General features: G+C 62.5%; 1 protein-coding gene across 3 annotated transcripts in view; it reads left to right on the top strand.

The window, feature by feature from the left end:
• Nucleotides 1-4,990: 4,990 nt before the first annotated feature.
• The window catches only part of ESPN (espin), a gene marked incomplete at its 5' end in the record, with an annotated part of 31,015 nt that continues 8,408 nt past the window's right edge, over nucleotides 4,991-27,597 (top strand). The window contains 10 exons of one of the 3 annotated variants that reach the window (XM_080801323.1): nucleotides 4,991-5,284; nucleotides 8,113-8,306; nucleotides 17,523-17,709; nucleotides 17,839-18,021; nucleotides 18,180-18,311; nucleotides 21,404-21,605; nucleotides 22,639-22,910; nucleotides 25,525-25,686; nucleotides 25,777-25,999; nucleotides 27,404-27,430. In XM_080801323.1, coding sequence (XP_080657449.1) covers nucleotides 4,991-5,284; nucleotides 8,113-8,306; nucleotides 17,523-17,709; nucleotides 17,839-18,021; nucleotides 18,180-18,311; nucleotides 21,404-21,605; nucleotides 22,639-22,910; nucleotides 25,525-25,686; nucleotides 25,777-25,999; nucleotides 27,404-27,430 — 1,876 coding nt within the window. Of the gene's footprint in view, nucleotides 5,285-8,112; nucleotides 8,307-17,522; nucleotides 17,710-17,838; nucleotides 18,022-18,179; nucleotides 18,312-21,403; nucleotides 21,606-22,638; nucleotides 22,911-25,524; nucleotides 26,000-27,403; nucleotides 27,431-27,597 lie in introns of all 3 variants that reach the window. The other 2 variants (XM_080801324.1, XM_080801322.1) reach the window with 2 other exon arrangements.

Raw genomic sequence — 27,597 nt, 5'->3', positions numbered from 1 at the left:
TGCGGTGCCGCCCCTGGCCTTCGCATCCCATCTGCAGCGGGGTGGCGGGCCGAGGCCGCCCCCCAGCACCTGCACGGGTGTGTGTGGGCGGTGGCGGGCCGAGGGCGCCCCGCAGCACCTGCACGGGTGTGTGTGGGCGCCATCAAAGCCTTGACTGCCCTGAGCTCGCTCAGCCTGCGGTCCCTCCTCGACCAGCGCCGCCCTTCGAGCTCACCTCCTCCTCTGAGCCCCGCCCTAGGCCGGGCCGGGGGACCAAGCAGCGGCCGAGCCGCCGAGGCCCGGGCCTCAGTGAGCTCCCACCTAGGTTTCTAGCCAAGGGAAGGGACTCCCCCGCGAGCTGCTTGCGGACTGAGGGGCCGAGCTGGAAGAGGACACGGGAGGGAAGAGTCGACTCGCTCGGGCCTAGCCCCTGGGAACTGGCTGGTCGCCGAACTGCCTGCCCTGGCTCTAGTCACTCGGGAGAACCTTCCAGCGGCTCACCGAGTTAGGAATCATTGGGTTCTCCCGTGCTCAGTTTTGGATGGGTAAACTGAGGCCCAGAGAAGACGAGGCAATCCAGGAGCCCTGGGCTCATTTCATTTCCGCGGGCTCCGGCCGCGGGTTCCTACCGCGGGACGGTCGGAGCGCACGTGACGAGCGGGGCGGAGCGTTCCCGGGCGCCGGTTCCTCGCTGCCCGCCTCCGCCCCAGCGGTCCGCCGGACCCGCCTCCGCGCCGCGTGGCCGTTGCTGTACCAAACTGGCTGGGCGTCCCCCGCGCATATGCTCGGGGCTGCCCTCCCCCAACCGGCTGGCGGGGCAACGGACAGCCCGGCGGCGGGCACTGGGGACTGCGGGGCCGACCCGTGGGCGGATGGTGGGCGGGACCCACCGAGACTGGCCGGGAGGAGGTACCCTGGCTCGCAGCCGACAGGCGCTGTCCAGGGTGCTGGACGGGTCCCCCTACTCGTGCCGCCCAAACCCTGCCTCCGAGCCACACACCCGCCGCTCGCTCCAAGTGCCCCTACCCCATGCCCCCCAGCAGGGCCTGAGACGACCAGCATGGCAATCAGGAAGGGGCCCGGAGCAGTCGAGGTGACTGGGAGCTCAGGCCATCCATCCCCGTCTGTGGCACTTAAAGGACAAACTGGCCACCATTTATGGAGCACGTACTGTATGTCATGCCCTTTTTAGCCCTCACCTCCATTATCCCCCCTAACAGCCCTAATTATGAGAGTAAAACATTCAACACATTTGGCCCAGCAACGCCTGGGAATGCCCGAGCCCCTGTCCCCGTTGGCATCAATGAGCCCAGAGTACCTATAGGCCAGCCTCCTCCAAGGCAATGAATTGCTCTTTAAGGGCTCAGAAAAGGGCTCTGTGGATTACTTAGCGGATCACTAATGCCTCACATGTTCCCCCTCAGCACACACACTGGCGGACTCAACTCTGTGCCCGCGAGACCACCCTACACCAATGTCTGCATCTTTGTTGAGAGACTGTGATGCGAGCCCCTGGGGGAATGGTCTGGGAGGAAGACTCCTCCTAGAACATCCCCCTCCGTGCCTATGGACCACTGGAGAGTGAGATTGGGGGAGCAAACTCCCTTTTCAGTGCCGGTTACTCCAAATTTGAAGTTTCTTCTCCATTTTCCCTTTGCTGTGAAGGGCTTTGACCAGATGGTCCCACCTTTCCCTGCCACCAAAGGATTCTGGAGGTTTTGTTGGTTACCTGGAGGAAGCAGTTCCTTATAACCAAGGAAACAGGTAAGGCAGCTGAGTGGGCAGAGTGTGGGGGTGCAGGCTTTAGGGAAGGGTACAGTGAGGACACACTCCACCCCTGGTCCCTGCCCTTGAGTGGCGGGGAGAGATCTGAATGGGGTGTGAATGGCCTGAGCCCAGGAGAAGGATGAGAGGAGGCCTCCTGTGGGGACGGAGCGGACACCCCGGGGACACCGTGGAGGTGCTCTAAGCATTTGTGTCTCCTCAGGCAATATACATTAAAAAATAGAAACAAACAAATCTCTTGGTGCCTCAGTTTCCCCAGCTGCAAAATGGGGATAATGGTTGTACGTCTCTCATCGTCTCACTGTGTAGATTCATATGTAGGCAAAGACAAAATTGTTGTGTCTCGCCGTGGCCATTTGTATCACTCATTCCGTCTGCTGCGTGAAGGGTGCGTCACAGAAACTGAGGCAGCCTGGGTGGGCAGGCTACAGATAACAACCCACGGAAATACACCTCCCTCTCATCTGTCCAAAGCAGAGCCTGCGGCTAAGAAGGCAGCCTCAGACCCTGTCCCGGACCCATAGCCTCAAATCCAAGCATTTGATCGGCTTTGCCATCTCTTCCAGGCTGGTTCTCCCCACAGAACTCTCCTAGAATCACAACTACATGCCAGGTCAGCGGCTCGCAGGGTGACCTTGCTTTTAACAGCATCTCCCAGAATGAGACCTTCCAGCGGCAGCGTGTCCCGCCACCTGTGACCGAGGACTGAGTCCTCTCTGGGGTCTGGCACTGGGGACCAGAGACAATCCTGAGACAACTGGGGAGGGAGGGCCTCTCTGAGTGGCTTGGCCCCTCTGCCTCCCCAGCTTCTGAGCAGAGGTTCTGACCTGGGCTTCTGTGCCTGAGGCTTTCTCCCTGCCCACCACTCTCCAGGGGGCTCCCTGCTTCTTCCAAGATCCTGCGGGTAGCACCAATTCACCAAACCGGTTGATTCCGTTTTGCTTGTTGAGCAAAGGAATGTCACGTACCTCCCTCCAGCTTTTGCAGAAAATGCACTTTGACTGTTGGGAATGTTTCCTGTTTCCCTGAAGCTTAGAGAAGTTTAGAGAAGGTGGGGATCTGGCAGGTGACATTCCAGAGTCTGTCATACACTGTCCCTTCCAGCTGCTGGGTAATAGGGACAGACTTGAACGGTCGCTGCTGGGACGAGGGAACAGTGGTCAAGCTGGTAATGGTAGAACTGAGCCCTGCACTGGAGGGAGCCAAAGACCTGTGAAGGCCAGGGCATCTCTGTTCTCATGCCTTGATGTTAAAACCCAGTCGAGGGGCACCTGGGTGGCTTAGAGGGTTAAGCCTTTACCTTCAGCTCAGGTCATGATCTCAGGGTCCTGGGATCAAGCCCTGTGTCGGGCTCTCTGCTCAGCAGGGAGCCTGCTCCCCGCGGCCCCTCCCCCCCCCGCCTCTCTGCCTGCCTCTCTGCCTACTTGTGATCTCTGTCTATCAAATAAATAAATAAAATCATTAAAAAAAACAGTTGAGTGTAAGATTGGCTCTTTGTGGCAATAAATACCTCTGTGTTTAGGTTCAAATATATATATATACATATGCAGGTGAAGCTTAGCCTAGTGTCTGGGAAGCAGTAGGGTTTCCATAAATGTGTTCTTGTTGGCCTGGGCTCTCTAGAGGCTTCCTGGCAGAACCTGGTGGACCCAGGGGCACCCAGAAGGCCTGGGTCTCAGCCTGAGTGTAGGCAGTGTTCTCAGAGGAGTCTGAGAGGACAGTCAGCAAGGACAGCTGCTCACAAGTAACCTATCCATGGTAGAAGAGTCTCGGGCGTCTCCTCTGGGTTTGATCCCACATCGGCAACCAGCTCTGGTTTACAGAGGCACCTTGGAGCCCTGGAGGTAATCGTACACAGTGCCACCAGGTGGCAGCCCCCTGAGGCCCACACTAGGACCCCCACTGTTCCTGGAACCCTAGGTGCTGGGTGAAACAGCCCATGGCCAGACCCTCCCAGGGCTCCAGTGGGGAGGTGGGAGAAGGGAGGAACAGGAAAAGAAGGACACGGGCTGTTGCAACTTCGTGAGACATGCTGACTGTGCGCCCACAGCTACGCAGCCCCCGCCTTCTGGCAGCTCTCCCTCCTGTCCGGGGACTGTGCCTCCCTCCAGCTCCCATGAAAGGCTTCCGGCTATGCAGGTAGGCTGGTTTGGCGACTGCCTGTTCTCCCGACCCTCTGCTCTCCTGGAACCTTCCTGAGCCCTCAGAGGACGGTCCTGGCCCTGCTCCCTGGATGACTGCTCTGGTGCATCTCCCCACTGCCCCCAGCCTTTGCATTCCTACTTTCCCTTCTCCCCATTTGCCAGCCCCAGGCCCTCCAGCTCACCGTTGACTCCCCCCACCCCAGACAGAGGCTCTGGGTGCTCTCTGAGCCCCACAGCCTCTGGATCCAGAGACCTGAACCTCAAGCATCCCAGGCATTCCTGCCTTTTCCTCCTCTTTCTCCTGCCTCCAGGAGGCTCTGAGGACAATTCCTGGGGCCTGAAGGAACCCCAGAAGGCTGAGGGCCCAGCACCTGTCGCCCCACTTTGGCACAGACCCAGAGCCCCTCAGGGACTTGCGTGGCCTGTTCCTGCCCCAGGGTCTTTGCCTTTGCAGTCTGGCCTGCCTGGAATGCCCCTTCCTACCTTTCAGAACCCAGCCCACCGCACCTCCTCAGATGGACCTTTCCCTGACCACCCACGTAGTCCCCACACTCCCTCTCCAACCCCATAGTCCCGTTCTGGTGACACTCTTCACTCTCTGAAACGGCAGTAATTGTTTGCTGGCTCGCGCCCCCAGGGGCTGGAACTGCACGTCGTGGGCACTGGGTTGATGAATTAATTCGCTCGGGGGATCCGCGTGCCAGCGCCTGGATCTCAGATTCGAACCGTGCGGCCTCCCGGGGCGGTCTCTATTTATACGTGAGCTAAAGCCGGAGCGGAGTCCCGGGCGGGCGCAGTGGCCGCCTGCAGCCCGGAGTCCGGCCCTCGGCGCGGCGGGGGCGGGGCTGAGGCGGCGCGAGGGGCGGGGCCCAGGCTTAAGCCCGGCGCCCGCGGGGGCCCCCAGGCCCAGAGCGCCGCGGAGGCGGAGCGGATCCGGCGCGGCGGTGCGGGCCACAGACCCGGCGGGCAGGCGCTCCGCCTCCCCGAGCCGCAGGGCCCCGACGGCTCTCCCGCTGCCCCAGGACAGGTGCATGGCGCCCGGGGGAACGCGCTGAGCGGGTCGCGGCGCCGCGGACGGCACCATGGCCCTGGAGCGGGCGCTGCAGGCGGCGCGGCAGGGCGACCTGGACGTGCTGAAGTCCCTGCACGCCGCCGGCCTGCTCAAGCCCTCGCTGCGGGACCCGCTGGACGCGCTGCCGGTGCACCACGCCGCCCGCGCGGGCAAGCTGCACTGTCTGCGCTTCCTGGTGGAGGAGGCCGCCCTGCCCGCCACGGCCCGCGCGCGCAACGGCGCCACGCCGGCCCACGACGCCGCCGCCACTGGCCACCTCGCCTGCCTGCAGTGGCTGCTCTCGCAGGGCGGCTGTGGAGTGCAGGTGGGTCTGCGCCCCTCGCTGGGCGCCCTGAGGCTTCCTCCCCAGGGGGGGGGCCTCCAGCCTAGAGCCCCCGTGGCTCAAGGGTGGGTGAGAGCGGGCACCTCCCTACTGAGCTTGCTTTTGAGCTCCTTCCGGAGGGCTTGGGATGGGGTGGGCTCCCCAGGTCGACGGTGACGGGGGAAGACGTCCTGGCCAAGCTTTGGCCACTGCCTAGAAGAGCACTGGGTAATGGGGAGCCAGAGGGAATTGGGCTTACCTGCGCCAGTATTTAAGCCGGGATGGGGGTAGGGGGGAGAAAAGCACAGATCCAGGGGAGTCCTGGAGAGTGGGCGGGGCGCAGAATCAGAAGCCCAGGTCTTCTGGGATCAGGTCTGGAAGAACCACCCCAGGCCCAGACCCAGGTGTCCCCGGGCCAGGACATGGGGCAGGGGTGATGGGCGTGGTAAATGGGGCCTCCCTGGAACCTTAGCTGACCCTGGGACATCAACACCTTCCTGCCTTCCAGCTGTGAGTTGCTTCTGCAGCCCAGCCTGAGTCCTCCTGCCCTGAAACCCCACCTGGTCTCACACAGTGTCCCCCAGGCTGATCTAAACCTGGTCCCTCCTGAGCTAGAGGCGGGGGCAGCTCAGGCCCTGATGTGTAGCTCTCCTGCTCGCTCCCTCGGCCAATAGAGCAGCCAACAGGCACTAGGCCTGGAATTCGGGAGTGCCCCGATCTCCCGGAGCTGCCAGTCTGTGGGGGCAATGGGCAGCCACCGCCGGTACCATCAGGTCTTGCCGGGCCTTGTGGTGGGGGGTGTCGGGGAGCTAGCTGCTTGGGCAAGGTGGCAAGGAGTGACCTCTGAGGGGAGTCCTGGATGATGAGAAGGACGTGGCCAGGTGTGCTGGTCAGAGCGTTCTAAGCACAAGGAACAAGAAGTGCAAAGCCCTGAGGCGCACACATTCTTGTCCTGTGGCAGGATCAGCACGGAAGAGGCAGGTGTGGCGTGGGGGGAGGGCAGAGAAGCCACCATAGGCTGGGGTTAGGAATTTGGATGATATCCTAGTTGCGGGGAAAAGCCACTGGAGGAAGGAACCAGAACTGGTTTCCCACTTGGGAAAGACCACTGGGCTAATTGGATGAAGGAGAGGAAACAGGGGTGACTCCGAGGTGGCTGGTTGTACGTTAAGGATGACCAGACCCTATTCCCCCACTGCGCCCTCAGGATGACAAGGTCCCCCTTCCGACGCTTCCTGGGAGATGGCCGGACCCCTTATCTCCTGGCCCGCTCTGTTATCAAGACTTCCTGGCACATGGTCCCTGCCCACTCATTCGGGAGGTGGCGTGCCTTCCTGTCCCGATGTCCAGCCTTGGCCGGAAGCCTCCCTAGCCCCTGCAGAGGAGGTGGGGGAACAAGTGGCCTTGTGCCCAGCTTATCAAGTCTCCCTCCCAGCAAGCTTGGGTGCTGGGGACGGAAGTGTGTGTGTGGGGAGGATGACCTCGATCCCCAGCCCCGCTCAGCCCAGAGATAAGCAGCTTTATGGTGTGGACCACAGCACGGGAGGGCCTGCATAGCTGTTGGAGCCTTGGGGACGGGCCAGAGCCCAAAGGCCCAAGTCCTCTCCGTATTGCCCCCTCCCCCTCCCCAGAGATCTGGGCTCGGGTGGGGGGGGGGACAGACTGGGCATCCCAGCACACAAAGGGGTCCCAGTGTGGTCCTCAGGTGCCTGTGCGCCGCTCACTCTGCCTCACCTTCTGGCTGCCCCCTTCCTAGCCCCACAGCCACCCCCGAAGCCTGAAAGATGACTTACTAGTCCTGGCCCCAGGCCCCTGCCCCTCTTTCCTCTCACCTGTTTTTCAAGAGCCTCTGAGATTCACTTCCTCCAGCCGCCTTGGCCACACCTGTCCCCGCAGGGCCTCTCTCTGTGGGGAGAGGGGCTTCCTTCCCCGATCCTAGGAAACCAAGCCCCCCCTCACGGCTGCCCCATCCGTGGGCCCCTGCCCACCTCTCTGCCCACCTCTCCATTATCCCACCTGCTTGGCGCTGGGAGTTCGTGCTGTTCCCGCACTGTTGCCCGCTCACCTACACCCGCCAACCTTTGAGTCCCGACTTGTGGGTTCTCTGGGATTCCCCTCCTTGCCCAGGTAACATAAGCGGCACCTGCCAGCCCCTCCTGCAACAGACACACACACCTGGAAGGTCATGGATGACATATTTGGTACTTCTGGGCCCAGACTATCAGCCAGCCCTCTCTGGGGTGCCTGGGGGGGGGTCTAGCCCAAACCCCTCCCAGGGGCCACCTCTAGCCCACACCTGACTGTCCAGACCCTGTGACCAGTACCCAGAAGCTTCCTCTTCCACAGAGCGAGAACACAGCCTGTTTCCTGGGCCAGGAGCAGGGAGTCTGCCACGTGCCTGGGCAGGGGCCTTTCCCCACACAGATGTTGGGTTATTGGAGGTCCATCAACCTGGAGGCCTCTTTTCATGTGACACCTGGGGAGGGGGAGAGGGAGAGGAAGGGGCCAAGGGTTAGATGCCGGGGGTGCCCCCCAAAGTCCTGAAGCTAGCCTGGGATGGCCAGAACCGCCCAGCCCCAGCCACCCTTGCTCTCTCCTTCGGGCGTTCCCTGAGCATCTGGGTGACCGTTGCTCCGGCGGGGAGCCCAGGAGTGCCGTGTCCTAAAAGCCTCCTATATGTGAGCTGTTCACAGTCATGGCCCGCAGGCCTCAGGAAGCCCAGCATAGGTGGCACAGGTGTGGTTCAAAGAGGGCCAGTTAGGGGCCCAAGGACAGAAGGGCCTCTGTGGCTGGGGGAAGGCAAGAAGGATTAACAGGTGCTTCTCCCACAGGACAAAGACAATTCTGGTGCCACAGTCCTGCACCTGGCTGCCCGCTTTGGCCACCCTGAGTTGGTGGACTGGTTGCTGCATCATGGCGGTGGGGATCCCACCGTGGCCACGGAAACAGGCGCCCTGCCTGTCCACTACGCTGCCGCCAAAGGAGACTTCCCCTCCCTGAGGCTTCTCGTCAGGCACCATCCCGAGTAAGGCCGCCCCTCCTCACCTGTCTTCTGGGTGGTACGGGCCGGGGGCCCTGCCCTCCTCCGGCATCCTGGGGGACTCGCTGCTTCTGGGCCGTCCCAGTGGCCGGAGGGCCAGGGCAGAGATGCTTCCCACCCAGGCTGAAGTTGTCCCCTTCCTGGAAGGCTGCCCACAGCCGCGTGCCCCAGAGCTTTGCAAGCAGACGCTCCCATGCAGAGCGCGCGGCTGCACCTGGGAGGCTGGCACGCGGGCCCAGGTCACCTGCTGCTCTCCGGGAAGCTTACCAGCCTGCAGCAGGTGGCTGTCTTGAGCTCTGGCCTGTGCCCATTCGCAGGACTGTTCGAAAGGGGGTGGGTGATTAAATGGCTGGTGGCTCAGTCGGTTAAGCGTCTGCCTTCAGCTCAGGTCATGATCCTGGAGTCCCGGGGTCGAGCCCCGCATCGGGCTCCCTGCTCGGTGGGGAGCCTGCTTCCCCCTCTGCCCCTCCCCCCCCCGCTCGTGTTCTTGCTCTCTCACGCTCTCGCGCTCTCTCAAATAAATAGATAAATAAAAATCTTTAAAATGGGGGTAGAAATGAAGATATGGGAGAATTTCCTAGAGGCCCTAGTCAGGAAGGAGGCGGAGGAGTGAAGGGAGAGGCTGCCTGTGCAGACCCCCACCGCACCTCCTAGCCCCACGGCCCCCTGACAGCGGCTTGTCATTTTCCGTGGCCCGTCAGCCCGCCCCCACTAGCAAGGGAGTGCGGCCCCCAAACCTCCCAGGGTCCTCAGCCTGAGTGGCAGTTCTGAGAAAGCCGCTGAGCAGTGGGCTGGGAGCTGCCCAGGGTGGGGTGGGAGCATGGAGGGGGTGCAGAGAATGGGGCTCCATGCAGAGCAGGGAAGTCCTGGGGGTTCCGGGGGGAGGGAAGGAGCCAGGTCTTAGGTGCACCTGAGAAGAAGCAGGGGTCCTGGGGGAGTGTCTGAGGGAGTGGGACAACAGTGGCCCAAGGGACCTGACAAATGGGGGCCCTGAGCGGTGACTTTCATCAGTCCAAGTGGGTGCCCAGGACATTATTAAGTGGTGACAGAAGACCGAGCCTCGGGAGGGGGGCAGCCCCAAGATGAAGGGTCAGCCCTCACCAGTGGCTCCACGCTGTGGGAGCCTGCAGGGCGCAAGCTCCCAGGGATTAAGCAGGAGGCCCGCCTGGCCCCATGGCCCTTGGGGTAGGTGGCAGCAGCTGGCAGCCTATGGGGCCCAGGTGCACCGGGGTGGCGTAGGGCAGCCCTGAGAGCCCCCGGGCCCGCCTGCAATCCCCTTGCTGAAGGGAGTTCCCTGGTTTGGTTAGTGGGAGCCCGCAGACCTGCGTCCCGGACCACAGGTTCTCCCAGCCACCCTGCCAGAGGCCACTTGGTCGTTCTTTGCTCTCGACGAGCTCAGGCTTGGGTCACGTCAAAGGCGGTGATTTAGAGTAGGAGGCCCCCCATGAGGCAGGCTCCCGACGTGGCACCAGCAACAGCACCCTGGCGGGCTCGGTCCCAGATTCCCAGCCAGGTAGTGGCCCCTGAGACAGGCCTGCAGCCCCCCTGTGGCGACTCCAATGCCCCTGCCCCACCCCCTCACTTCACACGGAGGACACTGAGGTCCTGAGAGGAGAGGAATGGACTGTGGTCCCCTTTCTGCACCCATAAGCCCCCCATCACACATAACGGGCCTCCAACAAGCCAGGCTAATGGCGATGCCAACTTAGCCCAAATCATGTAAACTGAGAGAGGACCCCCAGCCCGCCTCTGGAAGTGCTGATGGGGACTTGGGCCTGGAGGGGGAGGGGCAAAGCCCCAGGTTGCCCCTGAGCCCCTCCTGACCGAAAAGCCTGGGGCCTAGGATGCGCTAGAGCCCTCCACAGGCTGGGTTCCCAGCCTTAGTGCCCCTTCTCGGCTTCAGGGCCTTGGGAACCCTGACCCCACCCAGGCCGTGCCAGGTGCCGGCTGTGATTGGGCCCTGGTGCCAACCCTGAGGTCAGATGGCCTGGGCTGATGAGCCGTCAGCCCCTCAGAGGCCTCTATGAGTCTCACAGGCGTGGTCAGAAGACTTGGACCCGTTCCCGCTGCAGCGAGCGACCTGGCTGATCAGAAGGTGCTTTTCTGAGGTTGCCAGGCTGGGCTCGGGCAGGAGGGGGCAGATGGGAACTGGGGTGGGGCCTGCTGGGAGCTGGAGGCCAATGTCCCCGTAGCCTCCTGTCTCGGGGATGGAGACTCCTGCTCCCCGGGGCTGCACACGGAGAGGGCAGTGGCTCAGGCGGCCCCAGGCCACAGGGCTCAGTGCGGGGACCCAGGCATCCTGGCTGTGGAATGCCGTGGCTCCAAGCTTTCACTCTCGTGAGCCTCCCAGAGCTGCTGTGAACCGTGGTGAATTATTCACAAGGGCTCAGCTCCACCGACCGTGGTCGGGGAGGGAGGAAGGGCTCCCGGACCTACGGGTGAGAAACTCGATCCCTCCCCGGGAGGCTGTGGGCGAGGCAATGACAAGCTGCAGAGGGGCAGGAGGGCAGGACCACCCGCAGGGGTGGGCTGCCTCGGGCCAGGCTGCACCTTGGGGTGTGAGAAAAGGCTTGATTGCGGGAACACCCTGCGCCCACCGACCCCTCGTCCAGTCTATCCCAGTCCACCAGGCACTTCCTTCCCGAGGTGGGAGCGTCGCCACGGGGACCTCCGACGCCCTTGCCCCATGACGAGCCTCCCTGCAGAAGGGGGTCCCGAAGCAGGCTGCGTGGAGGCTGGTGGGAACCGGGCCGAGGCTGTTTCAGGCCCTGGGTCTCGGGAGATAGAGTCGGGGGGGCGGCCCTGCTGGCCAGTCGCACGAGTGGTTGGCGGAGGGGAGCCGGGTATCCAGGCCTCCAGTCAGGGCCGACAGAGAAAGGGCCAGGCGCAGGGAGCGTCGGAGTCCGGCTTGCTTGGCCACTACCATGTGCTTCCCTGGGCTCTGTGCTGCTGGAGGGAGCCCCAGGCTCAGCACAGACCCCTGGGCTGGGAGAATGGGCTGAGGAGCTCCAGGCTCTTCCTTTCTCTGGGGCCCCTGTGCTCTGCCGTTCAAAGCAAGCTGGAGAATCAGTCTGCCCAAAGGTTTGTACCAGCTGCACCTCTCTGCAAGGTCTTCTCTGCCTGAGGCCAGCCCCGCCCTTGGACAGAGATTAGAAAACGCCCTGGCCAGGGGTCAGGATGAACTCGGATGAGCCCCAACCTGCAGAGGGCTTACTGAGTGCCCAGCACCACGTGGCCATCCGTACCTTATAACCACCCCAGGCGGCAGCTCTGTACGCAGCCCAGGTTACAGACTGATTCATTCAGCTAGTGTTTATGGAGCATCCGCTCTGCCCCAGGCAATATTCTAAGGGCCGAGTATACATCAGTGAGCCAGACAGATATCCCTACGGTGCGGTGCTGACCAAGGGAGAAACAGCATCTCAGAGAGGCTCACTGAGCAGCTGAGGTCCCCCAGTCCCCTGTGTGGCCTTGATCAAACCGTACCTCCTCTCCAGCCCTGTCTCCCACTCCTGCTCCAGTCCCTAATCTCTCAAACCTCCCCTGGCCCTGGCCTTCATCCCATCCAGCTCTGCCCACCTTTAAGAATGCAGGTCAGACTGCTGGACTGCCCACAGGCTGCCTGCTCACCCATAGGAGAGGCCGTTTCCTTCTAAGGACCCAGGGGCCCTCCTGCCTCTGCCCTGCCCCCACGCCTCACCTTCACAGCTCTCACACCTGTGAGGCTCCCCCATTCCCCCATCGCCCCCCCACCCCGTTCTGCCTCCTTGCAGCTCCTCCCAAGGGCCGGAGCCCTCCAACCTCCCACAGGCTCTTGCTGCTGCCTAGAACTCCCCCGAGAGCCTTCAGGGACTCTCTCCTTCCCTCCAGGCTTTGGTGCCCGACCCCTTCTCAGCAAGTTCTGCCCAGAGCCTCCTTCAGACTCCCCCTGGCCCGGCAGCGCGCCCACCCTCCAGCTCCTCCTTGCCTTATCACCACCTGCCCTTGCGCTCCGTGCGCCCTGGGGTATCCTCATACGGTGTCTCCCCAACTAGTGAGGGCGGACGTCGTCAGCCGCCCAGTGCCTGACACGCCGTGAGTGTTGGTTGAGTGAATGAGGAGTCTGGGAGCCCTGGGACTTGCCTAGCCCCGCGTGCAGCTCACTGCGGGTGACCTCAGATGGAGCTCCCCACTGGGTCTCCCGGGCCCATCTGGCAAATGGACCAGCCGAGGCCAAGAGCGAGCAGACGGCACAGAGTTCCTAGCCTCACTGCCCATGTCACTCGTCCCCATAGTTTCTCACTCAACAACTAGCAACCGGGCGGGCCTCTGGTGCTTGGGAGGTAGTGAGCCCTCCCAGCTTCTTGGAGCCAGCTCTCGGGGAGGCTCCCAAGGCAAACAAGGGGACAGATGGAGAGCACGAGCGGTTGGTGTTCAGAGACGTTCTTGCTTATGTGCCCGTGTGTTGGTTCGCCAGCTGGTGCCCCAGTGGAACCGAGCTCTGGGACGGCAGGGGTCTGCTCCTTTCACGGCTCTGCCCCGTCCTGGCTTGTGGCAGCCCTGTGACATGTGTCCCTGGAACGAACCAGACAACTCCAGTGACAAGTGCCATAATGCAAAACGGGCTACCTTGGTAGAAACCAGTGAGGTTTTCTTTAAATTGAGGGAGTCAAGGAAGGCCTCCTAGGGCAGGAACGAGCTCATCTGAGACCTGGCTAAAAAGCGGGGCCAGTCCTGCAAAAATCTGGCCTGGCCGCATGGCAGGTAGAAGGACCCCCAGAGGCAGAGGCTGAGGTGGGATCAAGCTTGGGTTCACTGAGGACCAGAGGAAGGCCTGGAAGTCTGGGAGAGTTGCAGGGAACGGTAAGCTTGCAGGTGGGTTGCGTATAAAGGTGACTATTCTAGAACCTTCCTCAAGTAAGGACTGCTTTCTTCCCTGAGCCAGGCCTAATTTGGGATCTTTTCAAATAAGCCAGGAGGCGCGGTGAGAGGACAAGAGAGGTAGAGCCACCGCAGGACCCGTGACGTGACTCTTCCAGGTAGCCTTGCCCTACGACGACAAGACCTGATCCTTGAGACCTTCCTTCGAGCCGAAATTTTTGCCGAAGGGGAGGGCCGCTGGCAATGCTGCTCTTTGATCCGAGTCTGGTTCCGTGGGCTGGTAACTCTTAGCTCCTGGCAGCAAAGGACGGAGATCTCCAGCAAGCATTCCGGGTCTGTTTCAAATCATCACGCGGCGACTTGCTTACCCTTTGAAGTTCATTCATGTCACCTATTTCCCAGAGGGGAAGAAAAATATGATTCATGTGATTGTTGCTAGGGAGCTGAGACCGATAAAACGTCAAGAGTTGAGGGTCTCCAAAGATTCCTAGAGCTTGGGCTCAGGCTGCCCTCAGGGAAAGGGAGCGTGGTGTCCTTTACCAGAATGGAGTTGGCGGCTGGGGAGGGTTTGAGGGAGAAAGGCGAGAGATCCGCTCCAGGCACATAAAGTTGCAGAGGCCTGGGCAGTGCACACACGGACAGTGGGTGGACGTGGGGACAAGATGTAGACTCCAGGTCTAAGCCGGAGAGAGGAAGAGTGTCAGGTGCAGGTGACCTTTGACCCCAGAAAGTGGATGACCTCACCAGCAGGGAGAGTGTGTTCAGAAAGAAGATTCTGGGGCATCTCCTCCTTCGCAGGGCAGGTGCAGGCCAGGGCCCAGCAAAGAAGGCTTAGGAGACTTGGCCAAGAAGAGCGGAAGAGGCACCTGTTAGGGAGTGGCCAAGTCAGGTGGGAATGGGAAACCCCTGGCGTTGGTCATGGGGAGTGACGCTGAAGCCCCAGTGGCTGGGGGAGGTCAGGATGTGGCCGCAGCACCAGGAAGCAAGGAGCAGCCTTCCCTCCAGGGAAATGTGCGACCTTCCAGAACTTCCTCTTTTGTTCTCTTATAAGAGCCAAGGAGATGCTAGACAATTATGATGCCCGATTGCCATGTATGGAAACTGAGGCTCAGGAAGTTAAGAGCTCACTAGGGCCCTGCCCAGTGGGTGAAGAGCCAGGGTGGTGGGTGGTGGCCAGGGCCAAGGGCAGGGGCTGGGGTTGGAATGGTCACCCTTAGTGTCACTTGGGCTACTATTCGATGGGCTAGTGGGATGCTGAGGCCAGAAGGACCCCCGGGCCCTGCCTCTCTCCTCTGGGTGACGCTCCACAGCAGAAGCAATGTCTCACCTGACCTGTGGTTGGCTGGGTCTGGACACCCCAGGCCCGCAGTGCCCCCACCGAGGTACAGGGAGGAGGATCCCAAAATATAACAGTGGCTCCAGGCTCGTGCCAGGTGCTGAGGGCTCTCTAAGCACATCTCATGGATGCTTACTGCTCCTGCTCCGTGGGTGACTTTGAGACAGAGACAAGAGGCAGGACTGTGATGCAGCTGGGCGGGGCTCACGCCCCAGGTCCTTCTCTGCCTCTCTCTCCTGGAGGGAGTTGAGACTTCTGTGCACAGCACCTCCCCCGTCAGGTCCCTGAGCAGACTGGATGAGACAGCATGTCCGTCTGCACATCACAGGGCCTGGAACAGATCGATCGTCCCATGAACGGCACCTGCTGTCGCTGTCATCGATCATTGTGACTACTACTATAAATTTATCTCTCTCCCCATCTAAATTAATTGATTTTGTTCCATGTGCTCATCCATAGTTTTATAATTCCCCCCCCCAGTGAGCACTGGGGGGCCCCTGCCCTTCTTGCCTCCAGGCCAGAGTACAACAGGGTAACAAGGCATCTCACTCTTGCGCATCTGCATATCTGACTGCCCCACGGTGCTGGGGCCTCCTGGGCTGGGGACTGTGGCTCCAAGGATGCAGAGACGGAAATACTAGTAGGAACGGTATAAGCTGGAGCATTTGGGGAGCGCTTCCTCTGTCCCAGAGACTCCAGCTGAGGGTGGCAGCCACTGGCCCGGCAGGAGGTTGTGGCCATGACTGCCCCCTCCTGCTCAGGTCCTGCTCTGCGTCAGCTTCTCAGACCTTCTCAGACCTTCCCAGACTGACCGGACCCCTCTGGATCATGGACACCTACCAAGCAGGGGGTGCAAGGAGGGGCCGAGCTCCTGGCAGATCTGGTACCCCAAGTTTTGTACATTGCCTTAGGCTTCCCCAGAGAGATCGCAGTGCTGAGTGGTGGACCCCTCGGCCTCTGATCCCCAGACCCCAGCACTCCCTGTGTCTTGGTTACGGGGTGAATAATTCAGGCCGCTGAGTGTTGGTCATGAAACATTAAGCAGGCTGTTACTGTCACATCAGTATGTGAATGTGTGTGGAGGGGGGGACGATGGTACTGGGGCGTAGAGGCTGGTGGCTGCAAGCCAGAGTGTTCCTGGGAAGAGGCGTGTGGGCGAGTCTCTGTCGCCAGGTGCCGTGTCAGCTCGTGAGCACCACTGCCCCGACTCAGGTGGGGAAACGGAGGGCAGCCAGGCATGGTCCCTGTTCCACCCCAAGTACGTGAATTGTCACACTGGGCATCAGGCCCAGAAAAATGGCAGCTCTGTGCCTGGGGTGGTGGTGCCCGTGTCAGGAGTAAGGAGAGAGCAGGGAGGTGCCCAGTGAAGGCTGCAGGTGGCCTGAGGGGCGGGGTCAGGGAAGAGGGCAGGGAGGAGGGACTGAGGAGTGTGTGAGGGGACGGGACCAAGCCATGTCGGGAGTGGCAAGACGGTGGGCGAGTGGGCAGCTGGCAGAGGACTGGGTGGCCCCGTGCCCATGTTAATGGACAGCTGGGCTGGCACTTGGATGAAGGAGGGAGGACATGCATGGACATTAGTGGAGAGTGTGAGACTGATGTCACCAGTGGATAGATCGGGGGGCAGACGGATGGGACGACATTTAGTCAGGCGAAGAGGTGCGTTTCCCCGGGCACGGAGGGCTGGTCCTGCTTGCTGGGACTCAGCCCAGGCCCAGAGCTTCCCTGTGAGCGGAGGCTGCTGCTCCCGCGTCTGGGCCTAGATTGTGGCTCCACCTAGTGTCCAACTATGGTAACGGCGCCTTAGGCTGTCCACCCTATTACGAAGTCAGAAAACCGGGGGCCCCTTCAGTGGCCGGGGCAACTTCCCTGCTTCCCACAGCACTCCACCTCATGGGTTTGGTTCCCAGCTCCCCAGGTAGGACTCCTCCTCAGCAGGTGAGGAACAGGGATGAGGGACAGAGACAGCTGCAAGCTGGACCTTAGGAAAGCCCCAGGAGTGAAGACAGGGAACGGCCTTTCCTGTGTGCCTATTGTATGCACCGGGCCCTGCATCACAAACATACACTCAAGTGCCATTTACCAGTTGTGTTACCTTTAGGAGGTCACAGCCCCTGAGCCTCGATTGCCCACCTGCAAAAATGGAAAAGACAATAAGACCTAAGTTAGGGCATCCGATGAGAACCTGTCCATCAATATCACGGCACTGCAGGAGTGCTCCGTGAATGGTGGCCGCCTGTAGAGCTGTCAGATTGACAACAAGATATCCAATTGAATTTTAATTTGGATAAGCCACAAATAATATTTTAGTATAAGTATATTCCATGCCTTGTTTGGGATATACTTATACTAGAAAATGATTTCTTATTTCCCTGAGTTTCCGAATTAACTGGGCATCTTGTATTCTATCTGGCAACCCTACTACTCTGCCCCCTGGGAATTCAGTCACCTGGGGGAGGCAGAAGCCAAAATCGCTTAAGTTCAATCAAGTGTGACAGGCAGTCCTTGGAGTGAGCCCAGGGATATATGGGGCACAGAAGTAGGAAAGGCCTGCTCTGCCTGGGGAAATCAGGGCACGCCTCATGGAGGAGGAGATCTGGACTGAGTCTTAGGGAGAAGGAAGGAAGGGCATTCCAGATAGAGGGGGACCCAATCAAAGGCATACAGGTAAGACAGAAAGTTTGGGGATTCACAGTGACAATGGGTTAGTGTGGCTGAAAAGGTAAAGAGGCCAGATCTCCATATCCTTGTAGACCTGGGTGAAAAGGGGGCCTATTTACTGAGGACAGGGACTAGCTGGAGGGGGGTGACCGCGCCAAAGGGGACCCCCTGGAGGAGACTGGCATAGGACCAAGTGTCCAGAGGCAGTCAGGGACAGCGGGACCCGGTGACTAGACTTCAACACACTCTCCCAGCCCCCCAGAGCTCCCCCAAAGAGCTCCAGGGGCATCAGAAGGCTTTGGAGGGAGGTGGGCGCTGAGAGCCCACGGTGGGTGCTGTCTCCGCAGGGGAGTGACTGCCCAAACCAAGACCGGTGCCACGCCCCTGTACCTGGCGTGCCAGGAGGGCCACCTGGAGGTGACGCAGTACCTGGTGCAGGAGTGCGGCGCGGACCCGCACGCGAGGGCCCAGGACGGCATGACCCCGCTGCACGCCGCGGCGCAGATGGGCCACAGCCCGGTCATCGTGTGGCTGGTGAGCTCGCGGTCAGGGCGGGGCGGGGCCCGGGCAGGGGCGGGGTTTGCCTGCGCGGACGGGGGGCGGGGCCTGGCGGGGCCTGGCGCCCAGCCCCCGCCCCTCTTCCCCGCGCCCCCTCCCGCCCAGGTGAGCTGCACCGACGTGAGCCTGTCGGAGCGGGACAAGGACGGCGCCACGGCCATGCACTTCGCGGCGAGCCGCGGCCACGCCAAAGTGCTCAGCTGGCTCCTGCTGCACGGCGGCGAGATCTCCACCGACCTGTGGGGCGGGACCCCGCTGCACGACGCCGCGGAAAACGGGGAGCTGGAGGTGGGGGCGGGGAGCTGAAGGTGGGGGCGGGGCGGGGCGGGCGGGGCGGGGCGAGCGCCCTCTGCTGGCGCCGAGCCCTCAGCACAGCCCTGCCGCGGCGCGAGGGGTGGGGGGTCCCGGCGAGGGGGCGGGGGTCCTCAGTACAAGGCGCCTCGCAGTGCTGCCAGATCCTGGTAGTGAACGGCGCGGAGCTGGACGTCCGCGACCGCGACGGATATACGGCCGCCGAGCTCTCGGACTACAATGGCCACAGCCGTTGCACCCGCTACCTGCGCACCGTGGAGAACCTGGTATGACCCCGAGACCCTGGGCAACTCGTCCCCCTCCCCATCGCCGCCTCCCCCCAGGGGTAGGTGTTCTCACCCCTTTACCACGGAGGAAGCTGAGTTTCGGAGACATGAAGGTCACACAATGAGGAAGTGCCCTAGACCATCACCCTCTCTCGGCCCACAACCACTGACCATGGAGGAGTGAGGGGTGAAGGAGAAAGGGTCGGGGGGAGGAGGACCAGCATCATCCTGGTAAGGGGGATGGCGCCGAGAAAGCACGAGACACACCTACCGCTGGGAAGAGTCCAGTTCATTCACCTGCCCACAACCCACACTAGTAGCTCATTTAACTGTCCGCTGCCTCTGAGGTAGGTGGTGGTAATGCCCCCGTTTCATCCAAGGTCACACAGCTACGTTGTATGTGGCCTCGCTTCATGGCTACCTCATAACTGGAAACTTGTGTGACCTTTTTAAATTATTTTATCATGGCTGCACAGCGTGCAGTCGCCTCCTGGGACTTGAGCTCAGGTGTGGTTGGCTCCAAGTCCAGGGCCCTGCCTTTTCTGGTGTAATGCCCGCTTTGGGGCAGGAGGGAGGACAGAGGGCGGGTCTCACAGGGGTCTTCCAGAGAACCCGCTCCAGGGGGCAGCCTGGCCGGAAGAGGGGCTGGGAGATGGGAAGGGCAGGGGAGAAGGTGGGATGGTCTCTTGCCCACAGCACTGTGTCTGCCCTTTCTACAAGCACCGGGAGGGGGGCACCCTGGTTCTGGGTGCCTCGGAGCACAGCAAGGCCCAGGCGTCAGAGATGGCGGCTGGACCCGAGGAAGAATTTCCCCCCCAAAAGGCCACCCAGAGAGAGTAACGGTCCAGCAGATAACGAGTGCCCCGTCAGCAGGGTATACCAACACGGGTGGATGCTGTGAAGGGCATTTCTGCACCACAGGTCGTTCTTTCCCACTGAGAGAGCAGTCTGAGGGCGGGATGGGGGGGGGGCGGCACAACGCCCCAGCCCCTCCAGCCCCTCTTTTTTTTTTTTTAAGATTTTATTTATTTATTGGACAGACAGAGATGACAAGCAGGCAGAGAGGCAGGCAGAGGCAGAGGGAGAAGCAGGCTCCCCGCTGAGCAGAGAGCCCGATGCGGGGCTCGATCCCAGGACCCTGAGATCATGACCTGAGCTGAAGGCAGAGGCTTTAACCCACTGAGCCACCCAGGCGCCCCCCCCTCCAGCCCCTCTTTTTTTTTTTTTTTAAAGATTTTATTTATGTATTTGACAGACAGAAATCACAAGTAGGCAGAGAGGCAGGCAGAGAGAGAGAGAGATGGGAAGCAGGCTCCCTGCTGGGCAGAGAGCCCGATGCGGGGCCCGATCCCAGGACCCTGGGATCATGACCCGAGCTGAAGGCAGAGGCTTTAGCCCACTGAGCCACCCAGGCGCCCCCCCTCCAGCCCCTCTTAACAGCAGCTCCAGTGGCGACAAACACGACTGCCTGAATTCTGACTCTGGCAGGCACCCTGCCCAGTGCTTAATGGTCTGATCTCAGTCGCTGCCGGAAATTAATACTACTAGTTCACACTTACTGGCTACCATACCCTGGCACTTCACCAACTCTGAAAATCTTTGTTTATACCCTCACAAGGCAAAAAGTACTGTTATCGCCATTTACAGATAAAGAAGCTCAGGGGCGCCTGAGTGGCTCAGTCAGTGAAGCATCTGACTCTTGATTTCGGCTCAGGTCATGATCTCAGGGTCATGAGATCGAGTCCTTCGTGGGGCTCTGCACTGGGTGTGGAGCTTCTTGAAATTCTCCCTCTCCTTCTGCCCCTCCCCCCCATCCCACACCCCCACAGGCTCTCTCTCTTTAGGTACAGCAAGGATAAGTGACTTGCCCAAGGTCATGTAGCTAGTAAGTGGGAGAAGTGAAATTTGAAGCCGACATTCCAGGCCGCAGAGCCTGTGCCCCTAACCTCTGCTATCCATGGGGTCAGGGCTGGGTACCCCCAGTGCCCACTGCTGTCATTCACAGGGAGAGGCTTTTCAGCTGCCCACCCCCACCCCGTCCAGCCCAGCCCCTGTGCTTTCCCTTGGCTCCTGGAACCGCAGCAGGGCCTGCCCCGCCCCTCTGACCTGGGTGGGGGATGGGAGCCCTTGGTCCCCTCACCCAGACAGGCCCAGCTACAGCAGTGGAGGATCCAAACTGTGCAGGATGTTGGCCCAGAAAAGGCAAACACTCCCACAGAGCCCCTAATTACAGGGCCAATGAGCATGGCTGCCGAGCTGTTACCTGGTGCTAGGCTTGCCTCCCATTCCCCGGGGGCCTGTGACACTTCTCGGGCAGGGAGGGGGCCCCAGGCAGGGAGGAGCAGGCTTGGGCAGGAGGCAGCCAACGGAGCCAGCGAGCGGGCTTGCCGGCAGCAAGGCCAGCATGGGCAACGTAAGCAGGACCCCCACCCCAGCCCGCTCCCAGGCAGGGAGGGTCAAGCCTGTGGGTAGGGACACAGACAGTGGTGGGGACAGCAGGCTTCCAGCCTGAGCTTGGGCTGCCCACCAGACTCAGCTGGGCCCCCCCAGGTTCCCCCTTTCTCCAAGGGCTCCATCCGGGGATCTGGGCTGGGCTGGTGTTGGGATTTGCCCCAGTAGAACAAGGAGAGACAAGGGCTGCTGGCCGGGTAATGGGGAATTAGTCTTTCCTGCAAATTGTGGGGGCCCTGCATGCCTCCCCTGCCCCCGGCAGCTGTGGCACCTGAACCCCTTCCCACAGATACACTGGAGCCCAGTTCCTCTAATGAGGAAGGAGGAGGTGCCATGGCAGTCTTCCCCTTGGGGTCCAGACCAAGGCCCCCTCTTCTGACAGTCTCTCAACCCCCCTGAGCAAGGAATGGCTGCGGTGGGCGTTTCCCAGAAACCTGTGGTCCTGCTGCCAGGGGGCTGGGCTTGGGCCTGAATCTTCCCCTGGGAAGAACCCAAGAGACATTCTCAGAAAGGGGAGGAAGCCCAGAAAGGGAAGAGGCCGGGCCCAGGTCACACCGCCAGGACAAGCCCGAGTAGGACCCTGGCCTGGAGCGCACTGGTCTCCAGGTCAGGCTGTCCTCGCTGCCTCCCTTCCCGTTCAGAGTGTGGAGCACCGTGTCCTGTCCCGGGATCCGTCTGCTGAGCTGGAGGCCAAACAGCCCGACTCTGGCATGTCTTCACCCAATACCACCATGTCCGTCCAGCCGCTGAACCTTGACCTCAGCTCGCCCACCAGCACCCTCTCCAACTACGACTCCTGCTCCTCCAGCCACTCCAGCATCAAGGACCAGCGCCCCCCACGCCGTGAGTGGGCCTGGCTGGGATGAGGGAGGAGGGAGCAGAGACTGGGACTGGCCTCTGGGCGCTGAGGGCCGGCCTCAGGCCCACTCTGCCCCCCGCAGACGCTGGAGGCTGCCCAGGTCTCTGGGAGGGGGGCTGCTGGTTGTGGTGAGAGGCAGGGGACATCTGTGCTTGTGTGTGCCCATCACAAACACACCTGTATCTCCACACGGACTCTCCCCCAGACGAACCCCCATGCACCCAACAGATGCTTCGTTATCCTCACTCATACGCACAGTGTTCCCCAGACTTTACATACACCTGGTCACACTCAAGTGTGCACACTTGTACGTGTGTACGCACAATATACAGATGGGAACACACAAGCACACATAACGGCCCCGTGCAGATAGATGCACGTGCATACCTGTGCTACGGCCCAGACACACAGCCTCCATCTCTATACTCCAGACGTGCGCACCCATGCAGACACACACACAGACACACCCCATGTCCACAGACCGATGCAAACCCATTTGTACAACGAGGAAACACCTGCGTGGACTCACAGACATACACAGTTGCCCAGACTGACGCGACACGGACCACACCCTGAGCCTGGGTGGCCATCTGCCTGTGAGAGCTGCCCCAAGCCACCGGGTGGTCACCTGCAGATCTGGTGGGGTGCCTGGCAATCTGGGCCTGGCCATCCATGCTGCCGCCACCCCACCCTGCCGGGTCTGACCCCAGGAACTGCCCCTTCACCCTCCAGGTGGCTGTGCCCCACTGGCATGCTCTGGCATTGAAAGCCCTCTGAGGCCTCCCCTCCAAACTTGAGTGCATGGTCTCTTCCCAACACATGCATCGCCAGAGGAGGGGAGGGGAGGGGAGGGCAAGGTGGGCCGTGCCCTGCCCAGGCCCACAGTGGAGCCATACCGATCTGCATCCCTAAGCCCACCTCGCCCCTTGGTGAGTTGCTTCTGGGTGGAAGAGGGTCTCGGTCCTGGAGAACAGCCTCCCTGCAAACTCCCACACCCGGCCTTCCCTCCCTCCCCAGGGCTTCCCAGCTCAAGAGCTGCAGACATACAAAAGTACATAGACAAGCTGAGCCCGCAGCTGGGCCGGCCCCGGGGCAAGACGGAGAGAACCACACCACTGCCACCACCGCCCAGCTTCCCTCCGCCACCCCCGCCCCCGAACACCCAACTGCCCCCACCCCCACCAGGCTACCCAGCTCCCCAGCCCCCCGCGGGACCACAGGCTGCTGACATCTACCTGCAGACCAAGAGCAAACTCCGCCACGTGGAGACCGAGGCCCTCAAGAAGGAGGTAGTGAACCTTCCCCCACCTGCCTGCCTCCTAGCCCTGAGACTGGGTGGATAGGCCCCCCCCCCCCGAGACCAGGGGACCAGCTCTTGGGCACAGGGTCGGGGCGGGGGGCCCCTGGGCCAGTGTGGCCGATTCAAGAGTCAAAGCTCCTGGCCAGCCCCATGGGGCACTAGGGCTGGGTACTGGGGACAGCCAGATGAGTAAGACAGAGCCACTCCCCTCTCAGGAGCTGGGGCTGGGTGAAGGAAGGTATCCTCAGACGGTAGGGCCTCTCAGGGAGCTGGAGTGCAGAGTGCAGAGAACTGGCAGAGAATATGGACAGACTGCCTCCTCACAGCCCTACCCATGCCCATAGCCTCAGGCTCGGGTGGAGAATGGCTCCCGAGGGGGTGTCCCCCGGGGGGTGGGGGAGACGCACGCAGGTGGCATGGCTGTGAAGGGCCCCAGAGGCAGGGACAGAGAGCACTAGCAGGACTCCGCCCTCGCGGGGGGCTGAGGGAGGGGAAACTGCAGTCGGCTCCCCAGTTTGGGGCTTGGAGCTCCCAGGTTGGTGGAAAGGCCAGTCCTGGGATGGGGGCCATGGGGGCATGTCCAGTGCGGGCGCACTGAATGTGAGGTGTCCTGGATGTCAGGGCCTCTGGGGCCCTGGCTGAGGCTCTGGAACCAGAGGGCTGGTCAGGGTAGCTGAGAGTCCCGGGCTGGGAGCCCCATAGGGAGTGCTGGGGTCCTGGCTAGTTTGGGAGGTGGGGGACAACTGAGACTCCAGGTGGCTGAGTATGGGGTAGAGGTCCCTGAGGGTCCTGTGGGAGCCCTGACCTGCAGTTCTCGCTCAAGCCCAAGGCAAGCCATTCCAGAGGCAAGCTGAGGAACCAATTTGCCCACAGGTGACCCAGGTCACAAGGCCACTGGGTTGGGGAGGGGAAGGACAGCCTCCACAGAGACTCCACCCTGCCCTCACTGCCATCCTGGACTAAGCTCCCAGTTGGGTCCCCTTTCATCTCTATGAGGTGGAGAGAGCCCAGGAGAGGACTGCAGGGGCCTAAGGGCCAGCCGACTGTACCTGCTGGCGGCTTTGTGAGCCCTGCCCAAAGCCACAGGACAGTGGCCCAGCCTGCGCCCCCTCCACTCCCTTGAGCCACAGGATTTCGAGGTCCCGTGTTCCTACCCGGTGTGTGCGTGCGGGGCCGCAGGCGACTGGCAGCTCCACAAAGGGCCCTTTGTGTGCCCGCTGCGCCTCGCCCCCCGCCTCCGCCCCCTGGGCCTGGCCGTTGCCTGACCGCATCCAGAGCGGGGTCGTGGCATCCGCGCCTTGGGGCTGCAGGGGGCGCCGAGGGGGGCAGACTGGCCCAGAAAACAAATCCTGTGGTATCGGGTTTCCTGCAACAAGAGCCGGTTTGGGTGGGGCGTGGAGGTCCGGGGCCACCAAGGGGACGCATGGGCGGGGGCGTGGAACAGGGGACACCCCCCACACGGTGACTCGGCCTTTGGCCCTGCCGGCTCATGTCCTTCTCCCTGGGCTGGGCTTAGTGGGGGGCCAGCTGCGACGGGGCGGGCCACCGCGCGGTCATCCGAGCCCGCCTTGCCGCCCCTGAAACCCGAGGCTTAGGCGCGGGTGTCGGTGTCGCTTACGCGGATGTCGATGGTTTCCAGATGCGGGAGGGGAAGAGCGGGGGCGTGACCCGGAACCCAGGGGTACCAAACGTGGGGGGCTCCGCTGCTCGTGGTCAGGCCTGCATTCTGTCCACGGGGTTTGGAAGGGACTGGTTGGGAGAGGAGGAGGGAGGCTGGGGTGCCCAGCGCCTCGCGGAGGGAGAAAGGCACAGGGGGCGGGGCCACATCTGGCTCGCGGGACGGGTAAGGAGCAGGGACGGGTTGCTGCGAGGCAGCTGGAGCCCCCGTGGCGTCCCCTATTTCTGGGAGTGGGTAGGCCCGGGATTGGCGGGCCCTGGGTGATGTCAGGCCGGCGGCGCTCATAGGCGCTCTTGGGCGCGGGCGGGCAAGGGCTGGGCTGTAACCTGAGAGGAGGGATCAGGTAGCGCAGGTGTCGGGTCCATGCCGCCCCCGCCGCCAGGTGCACAGCGGGGGCCACCGGCACAGGCGCAGGTAGGAGCAGCCCCGGGGCCGGGCGGCTGAGAGCCCTGGGCAAGCAGGAGCCTAACGGGACAAGGGATCTGAGGCGGGCTCCCTCGCTGGGGTCCCCGAAAGAGCGTCCGGCAGAGCCGTGGGGACGCGCGGGACGGTCGGGTGGCCGGGAGTCGGGTGAGGCTGAGGCCTTAGCGCGGGCTAAACCGCGAGCTGCCCCTTCTCCGGCTCCCCCTGGCGACTGGGCTGGGTCAACCCGCCCCTGGTCCCGCCCCTTCTAGCCTCCGTGGGGGCCCTGGGGGCCCTTGGCCCGCGCCCAGAACCCCTCCCCCTAGGCCCGACCGAGCCTGCCCTTCCCCGGGACCCTCGCCCCATCTCCGCTCGGAGAACAGGCGGGTGTGGGAAGCCGGCTGGCTGCACCCTTGGACGGCCGCTGGCCGGGAGCCCCGGGAATGGGAAGAGCTGGGGGGGCGGGGCGTGGGAGGCCGCGGACCCCGGAGCCTGAAGCCCCCGCGCCGCTGTCTTCCCGCAGCTGGGCTCCCGCGACGGCCGCGACGGGCTGAGGAGGCAGGACTCCGGCCGCAAGCCCCGCGCCTTCAGCAAGCAGCCCAGCACGGGGGACTACTACCGGCAGCTGGGCCGCTGTCCCGGGGAGCCGCCGGCCGCGGGCCCGGGCATGGCGCACAGCGAGGAGGTGCGTGCCTGCCAGCCCGCGCCCGCCGGCCGCCCGGGCCCCGGCCCGGCCTCCCGCTCCTCACTCGCGGGCCCCTCCGCTCCCCCGCAGGCGGCGCTGCTCCCCGGGAGCCACGTGCACAACGGCTGCGCCGCGGACCCCAAGGCGCCCCGGGAGCTGCCCCCGCCGCCGCCGCCGCCACCGCCACCTCCGCCGCCGCCGCCGCCGCCGCCCCTGCCGGAGGCCCTGAGCTCGCCGCCGCCGGCTCCGCCTCTGCCCTTCGAGGGCGCTGGCCCTGGCTGCGGGCAGCGTCGCTCCTCCTCGTCCACTGGCAGTGAGTAGGGGCGGGTTGAGGGGTGGGGGCGGCGCTAGCCCTGAAAAGGAGGGAAGCCTAGACGCCGCTGCCGTCCGGTCCCGGCTGCCACCGTCCGGTCGGCGGCCACTGCCCGAGCGCTCACTCCCGTTCTGCTTGTTCTGCCTGCGGCAGCCCCTGGCCCAAGGAGGTCCCTGAGGGAAGGCTCTGAGCGACCTTAGTGTGAGCCCAGCCAAGTCCCCTTCCCTCTCTGGGCCCACGTCCCATCCAGCAGCGAAGGCCTCCAGCTCTGGTGGCTGGTGTTTCCAAGGAGCAGGTGTTCATGGGAAACTCCGAGAAGAGCTAGTTTCCAGGAGGCCGGGCTGCCGGCCACGCTCCTTCCTGCCCCACGTCTATCCACGTCTCTCTTCTGCTCGCCTCTGTCTTGTTCTTCCGAGCTAGCTACGGCGGCGCTCTCCCCAGATGCTTCAGGGACACTTCCCAGTCAGACACCCCCAGAGGCCGCAAGCCCGCTAGGACCTGCTCTGGGGACAAGGCCAGTGACCCATCACGCCCTGCCCTTTCCCTCCTGATGACCACTCCCCCACTCCACCCGGCAGCCCCGCATCCTTTGTAAGGTCTAGGCTGGTGACCAGGATTCCTGAGCTTCTCTTCTGTAAGGAGGGCCAGACTCCTGCCTGCCAAGGCTCCTGTAAGGCCTAGGAGGTGGTGCCCGGGGTGGGGGGGGCGCATGCTCCCACCCGAGCCTGAGGGGAGGGGGTTTGCCCAGCCACTCACTGCAGGGACCATGTTTAGTGACACCAACCAAAGTTTCATCTCCCTAACGAAAAGTGCAAGGGTATGACAGGGTCCAGAGTAGGACAAACCTGGGCTCCCTAGGGCACCTGTGGAGCCTCAGCCCCTGCAGCCCAGAGCCCATGGTAACATGGTCACCCCCACCAGAGCCTCCAGAATGGCCCCCCAGCTCTGGGGTGAGCTTGTTCCATCTGGAGCAAGGCTGAAGCTAGGAACAGAAGCAAAATGGACACTGGGCTTCTCCAGACACCGCTTCTCAGCAGAACCTGGGCTGGGTGCCCTATCCCAACCCAATGCCAGGATTGAGGCCCTTGCTAGGGGGGCCAGGGCCAGTGGCAGCCCTACCCAATCCCCAGGGACCAGTAAGAGCCGGAACTGGGTGGACCACCCTTGTGGAGCCCCAGAGCAGCCTGAGCCAAGTCAGATGAGCTGGAAAATTCCTTCTGTCCTTTCCCCCCTCCTCTGTGCATCTCTCTTCCCTGTTCCTGCCCTCCCCTCTCTTGCTGTCCTGTCCCCCCCTGTTCTCCCCCCCCCCCCGCTGTCCTAGCCTCACCCGGCCCCTTCCCCCTCCCTCTCCTAACTTCACTGTCACTTCTCTCCTCTCCTCTCTCTTCTCCTCTCGGTCCCTAGAAGTGAGAATCCTGAGGCTCAGGAAGAGTGAGTAGCTGTGTTGCATGTGTGGCTCCTGGCTGAGGTGTGGGGTGGGGAACGAGGCATGCTCAGGGAAATCAAGGCCGAATGACAGGGCAGGGCCAGGGGCCAGCAGGCCAGGGGTCCTCCGCACTACAACCACTCTCCTACCTGCACCACACCCGCGTGCACAC

Source organism: Martes martes (assembly GCF_963455335.1).
Source record: "Martes martes genome assembly, chromosome: 4".
Lineage (NCBI taxonomy): Eukaryota > Metazoa > Chordata > Mammalia > Carnivora > Mustelidae > Martes > Martes martes.
Note: the sequence above shows the minus strand (reverse complement) of the source record. Positions and strands in the feature narration are given on the sequence as shown.